Genomic DNA, 24,995 nt, shown 5'->3' with positions numbered 1-24,995 from the left:
CCAAATAGTCAGACATGCCGAGAAGGCATCATTAGATAATGTTTTCTATTGCTGATATTGAAGAGCATATGAGGTCATGAGGCTGCAATTATGGCCGCACAGGTTTAGATTTTTGGTATTTTAGTAATTAAGTCCAGGGGAATTTCTGCCAGAAGCCGCTGGGTTATAGAGTTGGTTTCTGTGCCTCCGGGATTGTGGCTGTTCAGGAACAGAGGAACCATTTGTGGGCGGCCGCTTGGGATATCAGTTGGGCTGGAAGAAGTGCCGGTACTGCCCCCCATCCTGAGATTTCCCAAGCAGGTTAATCAGTTTTATTATTTATTTATTTATTTATTTATGAGTAATAATAGAAACTTTTTATAATTTATTGATTTTTTTAAATTAGTGAGTCACAGTGAGAGTACAGTAATAGATTCACACATTTTCGTGCTTATTTTACCCTCATGCAATGTTCGAGAGCCCATCCCTCCACCAGTGTTCATTCCCCACCCCTTATGAACCCAGTATCCCTCCCTCCCCCCCGTTCATCAGTTTTAGATTGGCTAAACAAAAGGTGATTTATCTGTACAATAGACTATTAGCCATAAAAGGAAATAATATAGGAAGTCACATCAGAATAGGAAGCCCCATCAGACTTTGTTTCATTATAGACATCTACTTAACAATGATATATCATCCAGAAAATTCATAAGGCATCACAGCACTGCAGAGTAAGCTCAGAGTATAGAACAGCAACACTGAAATAGTAAGAAAACCCATTTCTTGTCAACCTCAAGACTTTTTCTATTTCCCTCTGGGGCTTCTAGGGGCTTGTTTATTAGTTTCCTCTTTAAACCATGTAAGTAGTATGAGATGACCAACACTGAAATGCAGTTACAATTGAATTAAACTATAAATTTAAGTCAGTCATAAAACAGATTATATAAATTTCACTTCTATTTGGTAAGGATCTTAAAATATCTACCTTAAGTGATTGTATTAGTTGCAATGTGGTTAGGAGAGCTATATGAACTGTAACAAATTTATGAAAAAAATAATAGAAGGTAGGGGTCATAGAAATAGTACAGGGAGCCTTACAGATAGTATAAGAGGTAAGACATTTCCTTTGCAATGTGAACACTTCTGCAATGACCCTCACTTGGTTCCTGGTGCTGCATATAGTCTCCTGGGGTCCATGGTGGATCATTTTTGAGCACAGAGCCAGGAATAGCCCTGGACACCACCAGGTGTGGCCCAACCCTTACTCCTCCCCAAATAAATAATTGAAAGTATTACTATAATGTTCTGTAGGAACCAGATAAAATGAATTGGGAGAAAGAATAGTTGGCAGGAAGTTGGCAAACCTTTTTATCAGGAAGATGATGCATAGCTTTACACCTTGAAAGATGTGCAGTTAGGGGCTGGAGTGATAGCACAGCGGGTAGGGCGTTTGCCTTGCACACGGCTGACCTGGGTTCGGATCCCAGCATCCCATATGGTCCCCTGAGCACCGCCAGTGGTAATTCCTGAGTGCATGAGCCAGGAATGACCCCTGTGCATTGCCGGGTGTGACCCAAAAAGCAAAAAAAAAAAAAAAGCAAAAAAAAAAAGAAAGATGTGCAGTTAATGCAAAATCTTACAGAAGAGAGGTCTAAAAAGCTATGCATGAATCAGAAGGTTTTGGTTTTTATTTATTTATTTATTTATTTATTTATTTTTGCTTTTTGGGTCACACCTGACGTTGCCCAGGGGTTCCTCCTGACTCTGCACTCAGGAATTACTCCTGGCGGTGCTCAGGGGACCATATGGGATGCTGGGAATTGAACCCAGGTCAGCTGCATGCAAGGCAAACGCCCTACCCGCTGTACTATCTCGCCAGCCCCTGAACCAGAAGGGAATAATATTACTGTATTATGATTTGGGTGGAAGTGAGGACTGGCAGGTGAGTAGGAAGGAGTATGTGCTTAGTGCAGTGGACAATTGGTTTTGTCAAAAGAGATAAATCTGTAAATTGTCCTATAGTAAACTTAAATCTGACAGCACAGATTGAAGTATTCCCTTGATAATATTCAATTAAAACTTTTAGTTTTGCTTACTTTACCAAAAAAATCTAAGTAAAAATTATGTCTAATAATTTATTTTAACTTGACTAAATTCTTTCTTCTTCCCTTTCAGAAGAATGGTTGAGACCCGTGATGAGAAAAGAGAAGCAGGTGTTAGTGCACTGGGGGTTTTACCCAGACAGGTGATGTACATGTATCCTGAGATTGTTTGCTATGGCATTTTTGTCACTTAAGTCCATGTTGTTGATACATAGTTTCATTTCAAGAATAGTGAGAGTTTTATTGATTTCTTTTATTTCTTTTTTAATTTTTTATTATTTTATTTTATTTTTGCTTTTTGGGTCACACCCGGCGATGCACAAAGGTTACTCCTGGCTTTGCATTCAGGAATTACTCCTGGTGGTGCTCAGGGGACCATATGGAATGCTGGGAATGGAACCCGGGTCGGCCACGTGCAAGGCAAACGCCCTACCCGCTGTGCTATTACTCCAGCCCCTCTATTGATTATTTTAGTCATTTCTTTCACTTTTTTTATAGTCTTATTTTAAATTAGAATTAAGCTTTATATATCTTAGTAAATAGCTGTTGGCTGTATTTGTCAGAACAGTTCTTCATTCAGTAAGGTATTAGATTGTTGATTTAGATTGTTTTCTTTAAGATAAGAGTACTTTGTGACTAGCTCTATCTTTGCTTTTTTTTTTTTGGCTACATATGGCGGTGCTCAGGGCTTACTCCTGGGTGTGCACTTAGGAATTATTTCTTTCAGGGGTAGGGGGACCATATGGGCTGTCAGGAATCAAAGCCGGTTCAGCCGTGTGCCAGGAAATTGCCTTACCCACTGTACTATCTCCCCAGCCCCAAACTTTGTTTTATTATGAAGATATATTTAAATTTAAAAACATTTTCTTTTTGGTCTTTAATACAAAGCACCTTGTATTGCTCAGGAATCCCTCCTGGCCATGGGATGTCAGGGATCAAACTTGGGTCAACTTTGTGTAAGGCAAGTGTCCTGGTCACAATAATCTGACAATACTCTGTTTTTTCTGGCCACAATATATTTAAAATTTTAGAAGATATATTCATTGTCTTTATACAAATTGAGTTGTTGGAACCAAATCAAGTCAGCTTCTTTAATCAGCCTCTTCTGAATTAACAAAATTTTAGTTTTGGCTTTAAGTTTTTTTTTTTTTTTAAGACAAGTTTAACTTGGGGATCTTTGTGAGGAGAGTGACACATGGTGATACTCAAGGTTTACTCTTGGTTCTGCATTTAGGCATCACTCCTGGTGGTACTTGGGGGACTGTATGGTGTGCCATGGTGGAATGCTTTCTATAAAACACTTCTAGTCTCTAAAGTCATTCTTTGTTCTGTTAACAAAAAAACTATTATAAGAAAGTACATAAAGTCAACATTGTTTGGTATGTTTAGCGAGTACCTCTAAAGGTCAGGGGCCAGAGTAATAATAGTACAATAGGTAGGACTCGTGCATTGTATGTGGCAGACCAGGATTTGATCAACAGCACCCCATATTGTCCCCCTGGCCTAATAGGAATGATTGCTGATTTTGAGTGCAGAGCCAGGAAGAATCCCTGAGTACTGCTGGGTGTGACTCGATCAATCCCCATCCCCCCAAAAAAAAAACCAACAATAAAGGTATTGCAGTTCAGTGTAAAGTTAGTGAGGGAAGACTCCTAGGAGGTGGAGTCAAGGACAGTCATAGAAGCACATTGTGAGGCCTTAACAAATCACCCACTGCAAAAATGTTGACTTGGAACTGGCAGGATAGTACAGCAGGTATGGTGCTTGCTGTGCACACAGCAAACCCAGCTTTGATCCCCAGCACTCCATATAGTTCCCTCAGCAGAACCAGGAGTGACCCCTGTGCATAGAACCAGGGTAAACCTAGAGATAGCCTGGTGTGGCCCAAACTCTCTGCTCCCCAAATCCCCCAAAACAAGGACACACACACAATGTGTGTTCTACCATTGAACTACTTTTTTGTGAGTGTTCTTGAACACATTTTGAAGATGAAATTAATTAGAAGTTGTTGATGGTTTGTTATCGGCTGTGATTAAAATTGTAGTCAAGGATATTTATTTACAAGAATTTTGGCCAAGAGTGGGAAAGATTACCAGTATTTAATCTTGTTAATTAAAAGGACTAATTTTCTAGAGCATTTTGTTGTTCAAGATGGCATTGTATGATGGGTTTGGGCGTATTTTTTTTTTTCTGCTTTTTTCAGGTCACACCCAGCGATGCACAGGGGGTACTCCTGGCTCTACACTCAGGAATTACTCCTGGCGGCGCTGGTGCATCATATGGGATGTTGAGAATTGAACCCAGGTTGGCTGCGTGTAAGGCAAACACTGTACCCGCTGTGCTATCACTCCAGCCCCTGGGTTTTTTTTTAATAATACATTTTTTATGTGTTTTTCCTTTGTTTAGTTGTGCTCAGCTCAGGGCTTACTCCTGACACTGCTAAGGAATCACTCCTGGGCATGCTTGGGCAACCATATGTGGTGCTGGGATTCAACCCAGGTTGGCTGTGTATTTGGGTAGGCCAGCTGACCTGCTTGTTGTACTGTCATTCCAGCCACCATATGTTGACTTTTTTTTTTTTGCTTTTTGGGTCACACCCAGCGATGCACAGTGGTTCCTCCTGACTCTGCACTCAGGAATTACCCCTGGCCATGCTCAGGGGACCATATGGGATGCTTGGAATCGAACCCGGGTTGTCCGCGTGCAAGGAAAACGCCCTACCCGCTGTGTTATTGCTCCAGCCCCACCATATGTTGACTTTTAAGTTTGGTTCTTTTGAGACCTCTAGCCCCTTATTGCCCTTTAACTTTTTTATGGTGCCAGGAATTGAACTCCAGACTTCACACATGCAAGACAAAGTACTCTTACCACTGAACCATATCCCCAGCAGCCCTTGGTTTTGATAACCATAACAATCTTATTAGAAGAGTTATGAATTTGGTAGTTTAATTCATGAGTCTCACATTCAGAAGTAGATAATACAATTTCAAATCATCAGTAATGTTTGAAGCCATAAGAAATTATGAAGGCATTGAATTTACTAAGTAGAGAAGAACTAGATAAGATTAGTGCAAAAACTGAAACTTGAATGGGGCCTTTCATTGTTCATTTTTGAAGAAGAGGACAAACTGGTCATGGAGATAGAGGAGAGTCTTGACTAGAAGAAATCCCAGATGATGGTACTATGTTGGAGGTGAAGTGAGCAAAGTGCTTTGAGGAATATCAGCTTATTAAAATTCTGTGGACTTCAGTTTGATATTTGGGACTAATAAACATGGTTATTGGTAAATTTTACAGAAGAATTTTTTTTGGGAGGGGGTCACACCCAGCGATGCACAAGGGTTACTTCTGGCTTTGCACTCAGAAATTACTCCTGGCAGTGCTAGGGGACCATATGGGATGATGGGAATCGAACCTGGGTTGGCTGTGTGCAAGGCAAACACCCTACCCGCTGTGCTATTGCTCCAGCCCCAGAAGAATTTTTTGACAGTGGTAATGAAAGGTTGTAAGGAGCCAGAGTGATAATACAGCAGGTACTTGCCTTGCACGCAGCCGACACGGGTTCAGTGTCTGCCATCACATATGGTCCCCTGAACATCACTAGGAGTAATTCTGAGTGCAGAGCCAGGAATAATCCCTGAACATTGTGGGGTTTGGCCCAAAACAAAAAGGATTATGACAAATTGCTAACACTGGATTATAATGGTATTATAATTTAATCTCTGATTAGAATCTTAGTGCATGAGTTTTGATTCTAACTTGTTTTTTTCCTTTTATTCTGTATCTTTTATAGCTATGATACGTGGGTCCATAGTAATGATGTTGATGCAGAAGTTGAAGATCCACCAATTCCAGAAAAGCCATGGAAGGTCAAGATTTAATTTATTTTAATTTATTTTAACTAATTTTGGGAAGAGGAGCACCTTCCCATGTACCCCAGTGATATTTTCCCCAATTATTTGGTGCTTTGGCTCAATGATCTGGAGCCCACCATACCACATCTAATCGTCCTCAGAGGTCCTTGGTCCACATATTTTGTTTTTTGTTTATCAAAATACAAATATAAATATTTTCTCATATTTTTATATTTATATTTTAGTGTTTTCATCTGATCAAACCATATGTGGTGCCAGGGATTGAGCTTGGATCAGCTCTGTGCAAGGCTGCCTTACCCATTATGTTTTCATTCCTCAGTCCAAACTTTATTTTTTAAAGTTGAGGTTATAATGTTAAACACAGTGACTGTAATTAGAAATACTGCATTATGAGGCCAGAACAATAGTACAGTGGGTAGGGCATTTGACTTGCATATGACCAAACTGGGTTCAGTCCCCTGAACCTCATGTGGTTCTTTTGAGCCTTCGTTGGAGTGTTTCTCAGTGCAGAACCAGGAGTAAGTCCTGAGAAGCACAGGGTGTGGCCCAAAAATAACCGAAAATTTTTGCTTTTATTTTGTTTCTGGGACACAGATGTTGCTCAGCGATTACTCCTTCGTTTGTGCTTTGAAATTACTCCTGGCAGTGCTCAGAGGACCATATGGGGTGCCAGGGATCAAACCTGGGTTGCTAATGTGTAAGGCAAACATCCTACCCACTGTACCATCTCTCTGGCCTTGCTTTTTTTTTTTTTTCTTTTTGGGTCACATCCGGCAATGCACAGGGGTTACTCCTGGCTCTGCACTCAGGAATTACTCTTGGCAGTGCTTGGGGGACCATATGGGCTGCCAGGGATCTAACCCAGTTGGCTGTGTGCAAGGGAAATGCCCTACCTTCTGTACTATCACTTCTGCCCCAGTTTCTTGCCTTCCTAATGTAGTTTTTAGTGTGCATGTTTGGTTTTTGAACCCAGGGCCTCATGCAAAGCATGTGCTCTACCACCAAACAACATTTAGGTCCTTTTTTTTTTTTTTCAAAAGTTGTGAAGATTCTTTTAATGAAGTTTCAAGTACTTTTAAATTATTTCATTATTTATATAGACTTTTTTGTTGTTTTAGGTTCATGCAAAATGGATTTTGGACACTGATGTTTTCAATGAATGGATGAATGAGGAGGATTATGAGGTAGATGAAAACAGGAAACCTGTGAGTTTTCGTCAGCGAATTTCAACGAAGAATGAAGAGGTACTTGGTTTGGTATCATTTTTCTCTACTAGGTATTCTTTGGTTCTTGGCCTGAATATTAACAAAATTTTTTAATTGCTGCCACACACCAATCAGTATGTATCAGCTATCAGATGTAAATATTGCCAAATAACTAAAGTTTTTTCAGGAACCTGGTACTCCCCAAAATGGGACATAAACATATACAAACATTAAGACTATGCTATATGAACTGCAATCCCAATTTCTTTTATGTTTCAGTTTTCTGAAAAAATCTCTGAGACATAAACTTATTATTTTGGGGAGGAGGGACATACTTATTGGTGCTCAGGGGCTACACTTGGCCGAGTATGAGTCTTAGTACCTATTTTGATTCCTATGGGTTTTTTGTTTTGCTTTTTGCTTTTTGGGTCACACCTAGTGATGCTCAAGGGTAGCTCCTGGCTTTGCACCACCAAATTAATCCTGGTGGTGCTTGGAGGATTTTTATGGGATGCCGAGGATCAAACCAAGGTCGGCCGCGTGCAAGGCAAATGCCCGACCTGCTGTACTATTGCTCTGGCCCCACTTACGCTTTTCTTACTAAAATTTCTTCTCATATGTTCTTTTGTAAGAAAAATATGTTTAAATAAGTCTTTTTATTCCATTGTTTACTTTTGCTTTAATTAATTTTGAAACTTATTTTTGTGTAAGTATGGAGATATACACTTGTGGTTCTCAGGGGTTACTCCTAGTTGTGCGCTCAGGAATCTCCTGGTGGGCTTGAGAGAACTATTTGGGATGTTGGAGATTGAACCTGGGTCAGCCACTTGCAAGGCAAGCCACCTACCCATTGTACTAATGCTGTTGCCCCAAGAATATTAATTTGGAGAATAAGTTTCCTTTTTCCCTTTATGTAGTTTAAACCAAATCTTCCATGTCATTAGGAATTTTCTACTTCCTGTTACATCATTATACTATACCTTCTATATCTGTTCTGGTTAAGATTTATATGGCTTATTCTTTTGGAAAAACAATATATAAATTTACTTAGTGTCACTTTAAAAAATTAAATTTTAGGGACTGGAGCACTAATATAGTGTTTAAGGTGCTTGCCTTGCATGCAGCTGATCCAGGTTCCATCTGGCCATCCTATACGGTCCCCCGAGTACAACCTGGAGTGATTTCTGGGTGGAAAGCCAGGAGTAACCCTTAAATCATTGCTGGGTGTGGCCCCAAAGCAAAAAAAAAAAAATAATCAAAGGTGTGTAGTTGTGATTTTCTATTAAATCTTCTCTTGGAGGCCTTAGATTCCAATTTGGTACTACAGAGCAACTAACCATAGATAATTAAGGAGTATGACAGTATCAAATTCTCGTTTGTGTTTTTTCCCCCGGGTCACACCTAGCAATTCCCAGGGGTTACTCATGACTCTGCACTCAGGCAGGGATTTTGGGGGACTATCTGGGATGCCGGGAATCGAACACAGGTCGGCTGTGTGCAAGGCAAATGCCCTCCCCGATGTCCTATTGCTCTGGCCCCTCAACTTCTTTTTTTAAAAAAACACGTAGAAGTTACAAGGACGGTGTGAGAAGTGAATAACAAAACAAAACTGACACAGCTCTTGGATTATTTTATAAGCCTTTTCTCACTTGTGGTCTGTACGGGGGTTCCTAGGATGTGCTGTGCCACGGACTGAACTCAGGGCCTTGAATATATGCAGCACATGTATCCCTGTTCTTACTATGTTAAGTTGCTAGTATATATACAGTTTGGGTTTTGCATGTTGTGATGTATTTTGCAACTGCTGACTTGTTTATTTACAGTGTTTTTCTGGAGTCCTTAGGGTTTTCTATATAAAGCATTTTCGAAGAGAATTTTACAAATCTTGAATTTTTATAATAAACTCCAATTTTTTTTTGGGGGGGGTGGTCACACCTGGCGATGCTCAGGGTTACTTCTGGCTCTGTACTCAGGAATTAATCCTGGTGGTGATCAGGGGTCCATGTGGGATGCTGGGGATCAAACCTGAGTAGGCCACGTGCAAGGCAGACACGCTACCTACTCACTGTACCATCACTCTACCATAATGAAAAAACATTCCTGTTTTTCAGTATAAAAACTGAATTTATTTATTTATTTTCTGACTTTTTTCCACAAGAGTATAAAGCCTTTCTCTTTGTATTTTATAATTTAATGGATTTTTCATTTAATTCTAGTAGTTACTAAAGCTGTTTTTTCCCACCTAGAAATATGGAATATGAACAAGAACAACTTTTGGTTGTACAAGAACACCTTTCTGAATATATTTGGATTTTGTAGCCTAGTTCTGTAATATTGATTACATTGATCATTCATGGGGTCTGTTCCATCTGAGAGGTAAAGGAAAGTCTGAACTGCTAGTGGTTTAGGCCGTTTGATGGAGTCTGAGCTAGTGAATTTATTACTGTTTATATGAAATTTTCACTTTTGGACAGGGCTTGGTGAAATGGAGAAGTTGGCATATTTGGCTGATATTTATTTCCATTTACTTTTTCCTAGCCAGTCAGAAGTCCGGAGAGAAGAGATAGAAAAGCATCAGCGAATGCTCGAAAAAGGAAACATTCCCCTTCTCCACCACCTCCAGCTCCCACAGAATCACGGAAGAAGAGTGGGAAGAAAGGGTAAGAACTCCAGCATGAGCAAGAGACATTAAAGCAAATACCAGGGGGCTTCCCACAATTTTTATTATATTTATTTTCAACTTCCCACAGTCGGAAGTTGTTCTGATAGAAAGTCTTACTTTGACTTGATTGGAAGTCTTTGCTTTCATAGTTCTTCCTATCTTCCATTGGTAGTCTTATTTCATATTTATATGCCAGCAGCCTGAATACTATCTTTGTTTTGTTTGTGGGGGCACTCACAGTTTAGTGGTTAAGCCACACCAGGTATGCCCTAGCCTTCCTTGAGTACTGTCTCAGTGCTCAGGGATCACTCCTGACTCAGTAGACTGTATATAGTGCTGGGGATTGACCTGGAGTCAGCCGCAGGCAAGTGCCTTAACCCTGTTTATTCCTTTAGCTCTTTTTTTTTTTGTCTTCGAAAGTTATTCTGGGGGCTAAGGAGACGTTGCTCAAATGACTGCAGCACATGGTTTGCCTGCTGGAGGTCTGGCTTCTGTTCCAAGCACTGCATGGCTCCCGGAACATCACTCAGTGTGGCCCAAAGTCTCCTGGTGATATTAAACATCATAAATACGAATAATGAAGATAATGATGCTGAAATTGTTTGCTATCATGATAGTTGTAATAAAAAAAATGGTTTTGTTTTTGTTTTTTAAGGCAAGCTAGTCTTTATGGAAAACGTAGAAATCAGAAAGAGGAGGAGGAGCAAGAAGATCTTACTAAGGACATGGAGGACCCAACACCTGTACCCAACATCGAGGAAGTTGTACTTCCAAAAAATGGTTTGTTTTCTTCCCTTGACTATAAGTGTTAGACATGACTTGATCATGATCTCAGCAAGCTATAATGAATGGCGTCTCATTCTAGTCCTCACTCAGTTCTCAGACTTTTTAAAGTATAAAAGATTTCTGCTTTCAAATTTCACATTCATGAAATTTCTTATTTTTCCCCTTTTCTTTTTTGATGTATTTTTACTAATTTATTATAAAGCACACTGTGACCAGTTTCCCCATCACTGTCACTGTCACTGTCATCCCGTTGCTCATCGATTTGCTCAAGCGGGCACCAGTAACGTCTCTCATTGTGAGACTTATTATTTTTTTTTTTAATTTTATTGAATCACCATGTGGAGGGTTACATAGTTCTCAGGATTATGTCGGTTATACAATTCTCAAACACCCTTCCCTTCACCAGTGCCCATCTTCCATCACCAACCCCCCCAGTATACCTGCCGCCCCCTCCCACCTCCCCAGTCCCCACCCTTGTAAGTGATGTTTCACTTCGTTTACGCCTTATCTCGATTACATTCCATGTTTCAACACATAACTCACTACCGTTGTTGGGATTTCCCCCCAAAAAGAAAAGCAGTCCTATTGCCAAGGAGGCATTTGATAGTTCTCCACTGCTAAGAATATAGAGATATTAAGTCCCGCTGTTTGTTACCTAACTTTTCTTTTTCCCCCTCGCCCCGCGCCACCGAGTTCACGCCTGTTTAGTAATCGCCACGCTGCCTGACAAGGGAAAAAAAAAACCCGAAAAGGATGGTTATTTCCCGTCATCAGCAGGCGTGGGGCTCTGGCTTAGTTGATAGACTAGTAGAGTGTCTGCAAGCAGTTTCTGGAACCAAAGGTCTCTCGCTGGTATCGGCTCCGGCTCGAGGTTCCACCAGCGTCCCACTGTTCCATGTACATAATTTTCCCCTTATATCCCATTCCCACGCCACCAGGTCTGTTTGCTGAATGGACATCACACTATGTTTGACACCACGCCGAGTTTCTTCCCGAGAAAGAAGGGTATTTCTTCTCAGCCGGCGTGGGGATATAGCTTAGTTCAGTCTAGAGAGATGGCTACCACTTTGATTGCCTTCAATATTTCACCAACAGACTATTCTTGATAGGATCTCCCACAAAAGTCCGACCTGTTAAAGAGGAACCATTACATATTGCTGATGCTAAGATGACATTAGGTCGCGCAGCCTCGCGGTTTTGGGTTTGTGTATAAAGTCCAGGGAAAGTACAACCAGAAATAACATCACTACAAACTTTTACCCTTATATGGTGCTCATAAGATGGAGAAACCTAGAGAAGGAGTTGAGAGAGAGAGAGGTTAAAAGAATTGGGGGATGCCCGGTTCCCACTGTTTCAGCACCGTGGGGTCTCCGGTCCCGTGCCGGAATTAGTTCAGTGGGCAGCTTGGAGTCCAAGGGCGCTTCCTTGGGCTCTTCCATCGTGCTGGCTCCGCAGCAGGGTCACCGCCCCCGCCCCCTGGGGCCTCCCGCAGGCGCGCGCATCCTCTTTCAGCCCGCTCAGCGTCTCCATTTTGCGCTCAGGAAAACCGGGGACCCTGCGCTGTGTTCAGAAGGAGTTGAGAGAGAGAGAGGTTAAAAGAATTGGGGGATGCCCGGTTCCCACTGTTTCAGTGCCGTGGGGTCTCCGGTCACGTGCCGGAATTAGTTCAGTGGGCAGCTTGGAGTCCAAGGGCGCTTCCTTGGGCTCTTCCATCGTGCTGGCTCCGCAGCAGGATCCAAAAGCTCTCATTGTGAGACTTATTGTTACTGTTTTTGGCATATCCAATACGCCACGGGTAGCTTGCCAGGCTCTGCCGGGTGGGCGCGATACTCTCGGTAGCTTGCCGGGCTCTCCGAGAGGGGCAGAGGAATTGAACACGGGTCGGCTACTTCATAATAATTCATCATTAACAGTATTAGTCCCAACGGAATACAATTAAACAAATGAAATATATTTATATACAGTCTATCCTATTTGCATCAGTATTGGTAGGATATTAACCATTTAAACTGGATTTATCTTGTTTTACTCTTTATCGCTGTTAAATTTTTTTCTACACAAATTTCTTCATGTATCTGATACTTAGCTTTTTAAGGACATATATGTTGAGGATCATCTTGTTTTCTTTGAATATGGTCCTCTGTCATATTTCTCTTTATGTACTTTAAAAGTGCTTTCTTCTGTTTTAAGAGCTCTGATATGAATTAATGCCATCTAACCACATTCTTCCCACTTTTGACAGAGGCCTCTTAAACATTACTCGGCGGCCTGAGAATTGCTCCCAGTATTTCTCTGCCAACTTAGCCAGATGGCCCAGTTCGGGAATGATATGATTCTCCTTGGGCCTAGTAGTGCAGTAGGCCTTCAGGTCTACACCCTGTAGTGTTTAAGAGACCATTCAGTGCCAAGCATTGAACTTGTAGCTTTGAATATGCCTGGCCTGCAATCTGGCACTTCTACACATCTCAGTCCCTTGCATGCATTTCTTCCTCTTTATTTCTGTTTTATTTTTATGTTAGTATTCAGTTGTACTTAAGAATTCCATGTTGCCATCTTATAAATTGCACATACTCTTTTTTCTTTACTTTTCTTTTTGTGTTTTCAATGGTATTTTTGCACTCTTGCACTTCAGTTGCGTTAAAGTATGCCTTATATTGGTTTGTTTTTGGGACACACCCAGCTGTGCTCAGGGTTTTCTCCTGACTTTTCACTTAGGGATTACTCCTGGTGGTGCTCAGGGGACCAGAACCCGGGTCCATGTGCAAGTAAAATGCCTTTTCCACTCTACTATTGCTGAACCAAAATTATTCCTTTTTTTTTTTTTTCTTTTTTGGGTCACACCCTGTGATGCTCAGGGGTTACTCCTGGGTCTGCACTCAGGATTACCTCTGGAGGTACTCAGGGGACCATATGGGATGCTGGGAATCGAATCTGGGTTGTCCACGTGCGAGGCAAACACCCTACCCACTGTGCTATCGCTCCAGCCCCAATTATGCCATTTTTTAATAGGAAGGTTGTTAGATTCTTTTCTTTGTATCTCTGTAGCTAGTTGCCTATGGACATTGGGCATTTATTAAAAATAAAATTTATTGAAAATGATTTAATTTAACATATTAGCATGCACAGACATACTGCACTATCAGGAAAATTTGATGTACTAAGGTCATAGCAGTTGGAACAATTTTTGTATTAAAAGATTGAAGAAGAGGCTGGCGTGGTTATTAGCGGTAGAGTGCTTGCCTTGATGCAGCTGACTTAGTTTGATCCTATATAGTTCCTTGAGTTCCACCGGGAGTGGTTTCTTGAATTCACAGCCAAGAGTACTCTTGAGAATTGCTGGGAGTGGACAGACACCCCCCCCTTCCCCTGCAAAAGAAAAGAAGAAAAATTAGAGAAATTTCAGAATGTTTTGAAATTCACATAGATTTGTTAAAAGGAATCAGTTTTCCTTAAATGTGTCTAGCATGAAAATTGGATTTTATAGATGTGCAATAAACAATGTATTTAGAAAACAAATAGAAGTTCTTTCAGAACTTTTGTCCTGCATATTTTTGTATTGTTTATTTTTATGATGAAAAATATTGGTGTTTAATGATAAAGTGTACTTCATTGTAGTGTTAATACTATTTTTTCATCTGGCTTGCTTTTCTTTTTTTAAAATCATACCTTGTATGGGATTGGAAGCAGTAGCACATTGGGTAGGGCATTTGCCTTGCACGCGGTCAACCTGGGTTTGATTCCTCTGTCCCTCTCGGAGAGCCTGGCAAGTTACCGAGAGTATCCCACCTGCACGGCAGAGCCTGGCATGCTATCTGTGGCGTATTCGATATGCCAAAAACAGTAACAAGTCTCACAATGGAGATGTTACTGGTGCCTGCTCATGCAAATTGATGAACAGTGGGATGACAGTGACATATGGTCCCCTGAGCACCACCAGGGGTAATTCCTGAGTGCAGAGCCAGGAGTAACCCCTGTGTGTCGCTGGGTGTGACCCTAAAAGCAAAAAAAAAAAACAAACCAAAAACATACCCTGTGATGCTCAGGTGTTACTCCTGGCTCTGCACTCAGGAATTATAACCTGGTAGTGCTCCTGGGACCATGTGGACGATCTGGGACCCCTTGCAAGGCCAAAGCGCTACCCTCTGTACTATCTCTCCAGCCTCAGATGCTTGTACTTTGAACATAAAGAGCGATACGTAATGTTAAGTGGAATGAATGTACCTTTTAGTCATGCCTTACTCTGTTTTCTGCTTGGCCAAATGAACCTTTCCCCTAAGATGTAATTTTATTTTTCTTTCTAGTAAATCCAAAGAAAGATTCTGAAAACACACCTGTTAAAGGAGGAACTGTAGCAGATCTAGGTAAAAAAAAAAAAAAAAAAAAAGTTCTGTACAATTCTTTGTTGTTTTTCTTGAATTCATTTCAGCTTACTGATACCCCTTTTCTCAGAAATGCCACTTAGGGTTACTGTGTTTTTCAACACCGATGACTTTAATATCATTGTTTGACTGCTTTGGTAATGTATACTAATTGTCATCAATCTGTCCTTTACTTTCCTAGTTAACTGCCTGCCCCTTTTAAAGCTTGTGGTTTTGTTTAAACTGAAAATTAGGATGTTTTCCTGCAAATCAACAAAGGTGGTGATATTATGCTTAAGTCAGAATGAGTTTTATTTCTTTTTGGTTTGGAGGCCATACTTGGCAGTGCTCAGGACAGTGCTCAAGCTCTTTGTTCAGGGATCATTTCTGTCAGGGGTGTTCATATGGGATACCAGGCATCAAACCGGGTCATCTGCACGCAAGGCAAGAGAGCTACCCCTTTTACTATTACTCCGGCCCAGAATGTCTGAGTTTTAAATAAATAATCATGATTAAAATATATAATCTTTGCAAGCAAAAAAGGAATTTTTGAGATCTGTATGTAGAAATAGAGACTTTAGGGTTTTTTTTATTTTTGGTGGGGGGGCTTTTTGGGTCATACCCGTGATGCACAGGGGTTACTCCTGGCTCATGCACTCAGGAATTACTCCTGCCAATGGTTGGGGGACCATATGGGATGCTAGGAATCGAACCTGGGTTGGCCTCGTGCAAGGCAAATGCCCTATCTGCTGTGCTATCGCTCCAGCTCCCACTTTAGGTTTTTTTCCCCCCCTCCTACTTAAGTGAGTTCTCTTTTTTTTTTTAATTTTTATTGAATCACCATGTGGAAAGTTACAAAGTTCTCATGTTTATGTCTCAGTTATACAATATTCAAACACCCATCCATTCGCCAGTGCCCATATTCCACCACCAAAAACCCCAGTATACCCCCTGCTCCCCCAACTCTATAACTGATGAATTTCACTTCATTTTCTCTTTACCTTGATTATATTCCATATTTCAACACAAAACAAGTGAGTTCTCTTTTGAAAAAAATTACAGTGATCCTGAATGAGTTAGAGTGTTTCTACTTTATTTCACTAAACAGGTCTTGTTTTTCTCACTTAAAAACTGTCATAGAACAGCAGTGAATAATTCCAGTTTTGATTAGGTTGGAAATAGAGAAAGTTTTATTGATGAAAGCATATGTAAAGGTGTTAAATTAGCAAAACCAATGAAAAAGAAGTTTTGTCTAAGTCCTTTTATCATAGTTTGAATATCAGTACCAAATCAATGCTTCTTTTTTTAATTTTTGGGTCACACCTGGCAATGCACAGAATTACCCCTGGTGGTGCTCAGGGGACCTTATGGGATGCTGGGAATCGAACTGGGGTCGTGCTTTACTATCACTCCAAGTCCCCCAATCAATGCTCTTTAAGTAGCAATTCTTGGGGACGGTGCCATTTCCATGAGGGCTTTGTGGAACAGACCACGAACACTAAATTAGTTAGAAGCAGCCTTGAGCACTGCTAAGTATGACCCCAAAACAAACAAAAAACTTGAAATAGTTCTTAGACATATTTGCTGAATAAATAAGGTAATGGAAAATGGCTCTCCTCCTCGCCTTCCCTCCCCACTTCTTCCACCCTATATCTTTTTTCCTTTCCCCTCCTCCCTTTTCCCTTCTGTCTGTCCTCTGTCTCCTGACCCACTTTTCCTTTCTCCCTCTTTTCTCCCTTTTTTCTTCTCTTTCTCTTTCCTTTTTGGTGGTTCCAGGGAGTGAACCCAGGGCCTCACACGTGCAAGGCAAGTGCTGTACCACTGAATTACATACCTCATCCTTTTTGGTTCACTTAAACTGAGCTTTCTTAGTTACTACCATCATCTTAATACTTGTTGAAAACAAAAAGTTGCAGGATCTTAATAACATAGTCTTCATTACACTAGATTAAATTATACTTGGGGTTGCTTCTCTTCTTTTTTCAGGGGAGGGGACCATGTGCTTTTCTGGGTGGTGCTGAGAATTGTGTTATTCCTGGCTCTGCACCGGGAACTGTATATGGTTCTGGGGATCAAATCAGGGTCAACTGTATGTAAGACAAGCGCCTTAACTTACGTACTACTTCTCCAGCCCCACTCCTGTTCTTTGAAAGATCATTTAGATTACCCATCATCAGAAAGTATTAATACCTTATAGGATTTGGTCTCTAGGGATTGTGTATATTCCTTCTTAACTCCTTAGTCTTTATTCACTATCTTTGGGATCCAGTTGTTATTACTTAGTTTCACCAAACACCAGAAGGCACAAGCCCCAATGATTTTTCTTTTCTGTTGAGCAAGATCATGACTAAAACAGTCTAAAAATTTTAAACATGCCTTGAAATTCTACTGTGCTTTTTTATACAACTCTAATTTGCTGAGCTATTTGACATGAATTTGGTTTTAAATGCTAATTTCCCCTTTTGTTTAGTATTATGTAAATTGTAAAAGTTTCTAAGTAATGCAAATAGCGTTTACCTGTTCATTAAGTAACTCATCTGTTTGATTTTGTAGATGAGCAAGATGAAGAAGCAGTCACAACAGGAGGAAAGGTAATGAGCTACTCCTACTACACAAGGAGCTCTCTTAAGAATTCTGTGTATTGAGCAGTCATTAGAATTACTATATATCAAGGCCCCTCTACTTTTTAAAATCTCTGTTTTATTAACTCACTAAAATATTTTGTCTGATCCTAAGAATTTGTACCAAGAGGGAATTTCTACCACGTCAGGTCATTGTCAGTGATGTGCTGTAATTTCTGGCTCTGTTACTCCACTCCATCATAATCAGGGAAGGCTACATCATTACAAGTATTATCAGGCAGTGCAAATGAGCATGGGACATGCCTGGCCCTGTTTTCCTCACTCTCATTTCTATTTGGTTAGTGCCAGCACCCAGCCTATGTAGTTTTGATCATACATTTAACTCTCCGTAAGCCTTATAGTCAGTTATTTCTGTTTCATTAACTCTGCTTTTGAGACATATCAATAATTGAAAAATTTTGTATAATCTCTTGGAAATAAATTCCCTGAATTGTTAAAAATGGGTTGTTACTTTTTTTTTAAGTCAAGTGTTCAAAGTAACTTTTTAAAGTAAACTATAAAATAATGAACATATTCATGTAATATTTCCATGAAAAGTATTTCAAAGAACTTGTCTACATGAGTCTTCATCAAGTTTTTCTTAAGAACTTTTGTACAGGGGCCCAGAGTGACAGCACAGTGGGTAGGGCGTTTGCCTTGCATGCAGCCACCTCAAGTTCAATCCCCAGTGTCCCATATGGTCACCTGCGCACCGTCAGGAATAACCCCTGAGTATCACCAGGTGTGACCTGAAAAGCCAATAAAAATAAAAAGAGAAGTAGTTTTGTGTAAAATTAAACCTTAAATAGATGCTTAGAATTTTAATGAATATTACATTTGTAAGGGATGTCATTATTCACTGTCACTATATCACTGTCATCCCATTGATCATCGATTTGCTTGAGCGGGCCCAGTGACGTCTCCATTCATCCTAGCCCTGAGATTTTAGCAACCTCTTTTTACTCATCCTTCCCAATGGTGCCACATTAGAGGCTCTTCAGGGTCAGGGGAATGAGACCCATCATTGTTAATGTATTTGGCATATGAATACGCCACGGGGAGCCTGCCAGGCTCTTCCCCATGCGGGCAGTAAACTCTCAGTAACTTGCTAGGTTCTCTAAGAGGGAGAAGTAGGTTATCAGATGTCGGGCAGCCGCATCGCCATCAAATACTTATAATCATACATACTTGTTATAGAAATTATTATTCAGAGTAAGTTATATTTTGGTATAGTTAACAGCCTAATACAGAAAGCCAAGAACTTTATAGGATTTTTCTTATCCTAAGGGTGTAAAACCATGCACATATTGAATTACATAATTTAAACTTAAGAGGGTTAGAGATAATTACTTTAATACCCAGTTCTATGGTGTCATTGTCAGTGGGTTTTTTTAATTCATTGTGCTAATTTACCTTTAATAATTAAGCTTAAGAGTAAATCCAAGGTATGGCCCTCTCCAAAAAAAATCACAAATGACTTGTAGATAAACTCTACAAAATGTGAGAACATGTGAATACCAAAATTTTACCTTTGGTTAGTCTTCTTGGGTTTTTTGTTTGGATTGTTGGTGGTGGTAAGTGGGGGGTGGGGGTGGGGAGGTATGGGCCCAGGTAGAAATGTGGTTTGGCCTATACCTGGCTATGCTCAGGGATATCTCCTGGTGGACTCTGGGGTGCATATAATGTGCTGGGGATTGAACCCAAATCAGCTGCATACAAGGCAAGTGCCCTACCCATTCATCATACTATCACCCCGACTTTTAGTATTCTCATTACTCATGCTTAATGTTCACTATGTCACTGTCATCCTATTGTTTGTCGATTTACTCGAACGGGCACCAGTAACATCTCTATCCTCGAAGCCCTGAGATTTTAGCAGCCTCTCTTTACTCATCTTTCCCAACGATTGGAGGCTCTTCAGGGTCAGGGGAATGAGACCTATCATTACTGTTTTTGGCATATCAAATACGCCACGGGTAGCTTGCCAGGCTCTGCCTGTGCGGGCGGGATACTCTCAGTTGCTTGCCGGGCTCTCCGAGAGGTATGTGTGTGTGTGTATATATATACATATATATATATACACACACACACAAATACATATGTATGTGTATATATATATACACATATATATACACATATATATATTATTCTATGATTTGTGGACTATTGTCTGAACTCCATCAAATATGGTGTGGTAATTATGGAAAATGGGTAGAAAGTGTCTTTATAATGTGTCTGGAAAGCAGCCTGAAACATGGCATTGTTTGGGTAGTGGAGGTCAGCTGCCGGGGCTGGGTCCCTTGGGGTGGGGAGGGTTCTCACCCACTCCCCTCTGGGGTGCCCCAGACTCGCTTAATGTTATTTATGATTAATTACATAGTGTCAAGTTATCCCCAGAAAAGGAGACCATGGAGGGCAAATGCTCTACTAACTTGGGCCCCAACAGGCCACCTTTTACAATGTGTTTTATAGTGTCAGGGATAACCCAAAGTCTTAGAAAATGAGGAGTCTTCTCTTTGCCACCACCAATCCACATCACTGCCTTCAAAGACTTGATACTTGTTTTTCATCAGTAGCTTCATTTTCTGTGAGTTAGTATCAGAAGTTTAAAAGCTGTTGTTTATCTTCTTCCATTTCCTTCTTTGATCTTTGACTTCTATTTTGTAGGAAGATGAAGATCCTGGCAAAGGTGACCAGAGTCGTTCATTGGATACTGGTGAAGATAATGTGACAGAGCAAACTAATCACATTATCATTCCTAGCTATGCATCATGGTTTGATTATAACTGGTGAGTAGGCACCTTAGAATTATGAATGTAATCGGAGGGAATAGAGAACTTCCTGTGAACTCATTTGCGTAGTTCCCACAGCTGTAATCACAATCACATGGAGTGGAGCAATAGAGTAATTAGTAATAGAGTTTTTTGTTGGTTTTTTTTTTTTTTTGAGCCACACCCAGCTGTGCTCAGGGCTTACTCCTGGCTCTGTGTTCAGGGGACCATGTAGGGTGCTGGGGATCAAATCTGGGTTTGTCACATGTAAGGCAAGCTCCCTTCCTGTTACACTCTCTCTGGCCCCAGTAAGTGGATTTTTATTTTTAAATATGTTCTCTGAAATAGTTTAGGATGTGAATTGGGCATTGTTGTAATAAAAAAAAAATTAGGGGTCATGGGGTTGAATCATGACAGCTCAGTATTTTTGCTTGTTTTTGTTTTGGTTCACACCCAGTAGTGTTCAGGGTTTACCCTGGCTCTGTACTCAGGCATCAGTCCTGATGTGCTCAGGAGACCATAATGGGATGCCATTAATTGAACCTGGGTCAGCAGCGTACAGGGCAAGTGCCCAACCCGCTGTACTATCTCTCCAGCCCCATGACAATTCAGTTTTAATTGTTTCATTTAAAAAAAATTTTTTTTTTTAATTTTAAACACTATGGCTTGCAATACTGTTTAAGCTAGGGTTCATGCATAACACAATCCTTACTATAACACCCTTACCCAGTGTCTACCGTTGACCCAATGCCCTCACATTCCTTCCATTCCCCTCCCCCAAGGCTTCCTGCTAAAGACAAGTTCTCAGTGGGTTGGGGGGGGTGGGGATTTGTTATTTCCCTGCTTTGTTTCTTTATATTCCACTTAGAGAAAGATCACTTAGTCTGTCTCCTTTTCCCAACTACCAATACTCAACTTAATACTCTCCAGATCTATCAATATAATATCAAGTTGTGGTTTTATACTTTTCTAATAGTCAAGTAGTATTTCACTGTGTTGCTTTATCCAGTCATCTTTTTTTTTTCTTTCTGGGTCACACCTAGCGATGCACAGGGGTCACTCCTGGCTCTGCACTCAGGAATTACTCCTGGCGGTGCTCAGGGGACCATATGGGATGTTGGGAATCGAACCTGGCTTGGCCATGTGCAAGGCAAACGCCCTACCCACTGTGCTCTTACTTCAGCCCTAGTTGTCATCTGTACTTGAACTCTTAGGTTGTTTACAGATTTTCACAATCATAAATAGTACTACAGTAAACATAGGAGGGCAAATGTCTTTTCTAAATGGACTTATTTTGTATGTTTTGGGCCACAGCTGGTGATACTTAGGGATTATGCTCTGCTCTGCACTCAGGAATCACTCCTGGCTATGTTTAGGAGACTATGGAATGTCGAGGATTAAACTTAAGTGCAAGGCAAGTGCCTTACATGGTATACTGTCTCTCCAGACTCTGAATAGATCTTTGGGCTCCTTGGTGCATATTGTAAAATTTTGAAGCTTGAACGTAACATTTGAAATAAGTTATAATTCAAATAAGTTATTTTATAGTTATAAAGTATATGATGTGATTTTAAAAATTAAATATGTAGCTTAAGAATCCTCTAATATTTTATTTATGGTTGTGGTGTTCAGGACCATTCTCTGCAGTGTTTGGGAGCCATAACATGCCTGGGATAAAACCTGGGTCTCAGCTGTGCACAAGCCAAGAGCCTTATCCACTGTATATCTCTCTGGCTATTTTATTTATTTATTTATTTATTTATTTATTTAGCTTTTTGAGTCACACCTGGCAGTGCACAGGGGTTACTCCTGGCTCTGAATTCAGGGATTACTCCTAGTGGTGCTCAGGAGTCTGTATGGAATGCTGGGAATCGAACCTGGGTTGGCCGGGTGCAAGGCAAACGCCCTACCTGCCGTGCTATTGCTCCAGCCCCCAGTTTTTATTTTGATAGAGAACATATAAAACTTCTCATATAGTCTGATACTGTAAAATTGTTTAAGAAAACTGACAATTCCCATGAGAAAAATAGAGAAAAATAGGGCATTGTATCCTTTCTTTTACTAGTTGAATTTACATTTCAACTAGTATAACTTGTGTAGAACACAAGGTACCTAATTTATTGATACCTGAGGTGAAGCTGTTTCCTATTAATCTTTATGTGTGATATTTTGAAATACATGTACCAATAATTACCCCTTCAAAAAAGTCTTTTCTTACGGTATTAGCATTGGGAGGTTTTTGAACTTACTTTGCCGATACATCCTTCTCTCAGGGTCTTGTGTTTTTGTTTACTTTTTTTTTAAGAAAGTATTGTTTATTGGAAAATAGAGAAAGGAAAAGGAACTCCCCACATGGGGAGGAATGTAGTGTAGAATTAGGCTCTTGTTTGGCATTTTTGTCTGCTTTTACTGATTATTATATGATCTTTTTTATTTCTTTGGCATTTTGGGTCACACCCAGCAATGCTCAGGGGTTACTCCTGGCTCTGCACTTGGGAATCACTTCTGGCAGTGCTCAGGGGACCATATGTGATGCCGGGGATCGAACCCTTGTTGGCTGTGTGTAAGCAAATGCCCTACCCACTGTACTATCACTCCAGGTCTATTATATGATCCTAGTGGATATAAATAATTAATAAAAATACAAATATACATACACATTTACAAACATAAATCTGTTTTGAGAATCCACTTAAAGATAGGGACTGATGAGATACTCCAAATGGTACGCACTTGTCTTGCATGTCATGGACCACGGAGCATGGCCTGTGGACTTGTGTGTTTGGCCCAATTTTCCCCCACCCCAAATAAATGACATAGATGATTTTGATTTATATACTTTTTTACAACTGCAAGTTTTGTCTCTTTGAAACTTTTGTGGGGGTGGGAAAAGGAGGGCATATCTGGTGGTGCTTGTGGTTACTTCTGGCTCTGTCACTTCTGACAGTGCTCAAGGAACAAAATGGGTGGATGAAATATAAGGTGTTAGCTCCTGTAACCTTAATCGTTAATTTTTTTTGTATGCCTCTGAAACCCCTTTGAATGTTATTCCTGATTTTCTTTCATAAGTACAAGTTGGAAAGGAATTAACATTTTAGTTCTTCTGTACATGTTCAGCATTCAGACTTGTAGAGATCAGATTTTTGTTTTGCTTTCTGACAAAATTATGTTGATGCTCTTTTCTTTCTTTTCTTTTTTTTTTTTTTTTACTTTTGGGGTCACACCTGGAGATGCTCAGGGCTTACTCCTGGCTCTGCACTCAGGAATTACTCCTGGCGGTGCTCAGGGGACCATATGGGATGCTGGGAATCAAACCCAGGTTGGCTGCGTACAAGGCAAATGCCCTACCCGCTGTGCTATTGCTCCAGCCCCTATATTGATGCACTTTTAAAATAAGCTTTTGTTACTGAGCTCAGTTTTAATTTTCTCTTCCATAAGTAATGGTTAATGGATGTCACATAGTAAGTTGTACATAACTGATTGCTCTGTGGGGGAAGAGCACTTGGCAGTTATGCTCAGGAGTCTGAGCGCCACTCCTTACTGAACTCTGACAGTGTAGGCAAGAGAGTTACAGTGTGCAGGTGTTTGGGGATCCACTAGGGTTGTACCAGGTGCTACGTGGGTGCTCAGTGACATGGGTGCTAATTGACGCCGATATTAAACTTGCCATCATGTTCTACAACCCTTTGAGCCGTCTTCCCAGTTCCCTCAGGAATTTTTGTGTTTACTTATAGGAATAGCAAAGTAATATTTTTTTTTTTTTTTTTTTTTTTTGCTTTTTGGGTCACACCTGGCGATGCACAGGGGTTACTCCTGGCTATGCACTCAGGAATCACCCCTGGCCGTGCTCAGGGGACCATATGGGATGCTGGGATTTGAACCCGGGTCGGCCGCGTGCAAGGCAAACGCCCCACCCGCTGTGCTATCTCTCCAGCCCCAGCAAAGTAATATTGAGGTAATCTGCTAAATAGTGGAGGTTACAAAGGTACAGGGTTTTTTTTTTTTTTTTTTTTTTTTTTTAATAGTTGTAGGGTTCACATCCTCCGGGGGCCACAGCGGGAATGATACTTTGGTCACAGAGGTGAGGAGTGTGGGACACTGGTAGAAAGAATAAAACCCCTCTACCTCTTGAGCCACATTCCTACTTGGAAAGCTTTCTCTTCATATTAATTGATAAGAACTGTGCAAACAGGTTGTTTTGCTAGTATTGCTCAGTTTGTAGAGTTTACTTTGAATTTTGAATAAGCTTATCTCAAAATTTTAATATGCTTTCAAAAAGGACTCTTGGCTTTTTCTTTTAAGTATTCACGTGATTGAGCGGCGTGCTCTCCCTGAGTTCTTCAATGGGAAAAACAAATCCAAGACTCCAGAAATGTGAGTGAAACAGGAACTACTGCTCATTCTTACTTTGTACTAGAAAAAAATTATCTTTCATGTGTGTAGTAGGGGTTTCTTAGTGCACTTCTGAATTCACTGTTGATAGAATATGAAAGTTGTGAAATATTTTGTTTAATACATTATGTCTCAGCTGCGTAGCATTTCTTGTTTCAAAGGAAATGGTTTAAAATTATTTTAAACCCTTAAGATATATGGATCGTGGAGTCAGTGATAAATTATGTAGTGAAGTGTGTTGTTT

The 24,995-nt window shown here is 40.5% G+C and overlaps 1 protein-coding gene across 1 annotated transcript in view; it reads left to right on the top strand.

The window, feature by feature from the left end:
• SMARCC1 (SWI/SNF related, matrix associated, actin dependent regulator of chromatin subfamily c member 1) overlaps positions 1-24,995 on the top strand; it is a 131,025-nt gene that overhangs the window by 38,512 nt on the left and 67,518 nt on the right. Inside the window, exons 7-15 of the mRNA XM_055135396.1 lie at positions 2,155-2,224; positions 5,875-5,950; positions 7,075-7,200; positions 9,700-9,821; positions 10,479-10,603; positions 14,911-14,970; positions 17,521-17,558; positions 20,256-20,377; positions 24,662-24,733. Of these exons, the coding sequence (XP_054991371.1) occupies positions 2,155-2,224; positions 5,875-5,950; positions 7,075-7,200; positions 9,700-9,821; positions 10,479-10,603; positions 14,911-14,970; positions 17,521-17,558; positions 20,256-20,377; positions 24,662-24,733 (811 nt within the window). The remainder of the gene's footprint in view (positions 1-2,154; positions 2,225-5,874; positions 5,951-7,074; positions 7,201-9,699; positions 9,822-10,478; positions 10,604-14,910; positions 14,971-17,520; positions 17,559-20,255; positions 20,378-24,661; positions 24,734-24,995) is intronic.

The sequence above is a fragment of the Sorex araneus genome, chromosome 4 (genome assembly GCF_027595985.1).
Source record: "Sorex araneus isolate mSorAra2 chromosome 4, mSorAra2.pri, whole genome shotgun sequence".
NCBI classification, from domain to species: domain Eukaryota; kingdom Metazoa; phylum Chordata; class Mammalia; order Eulipotyphla; family Soricidae; genus Sorex; species Sorex araneus.
The sequence above is the reverse complement of the archived record's forward strand: the minus strand, read 5'-3'. Positions and strand labels throughout refer to the sequence as shown.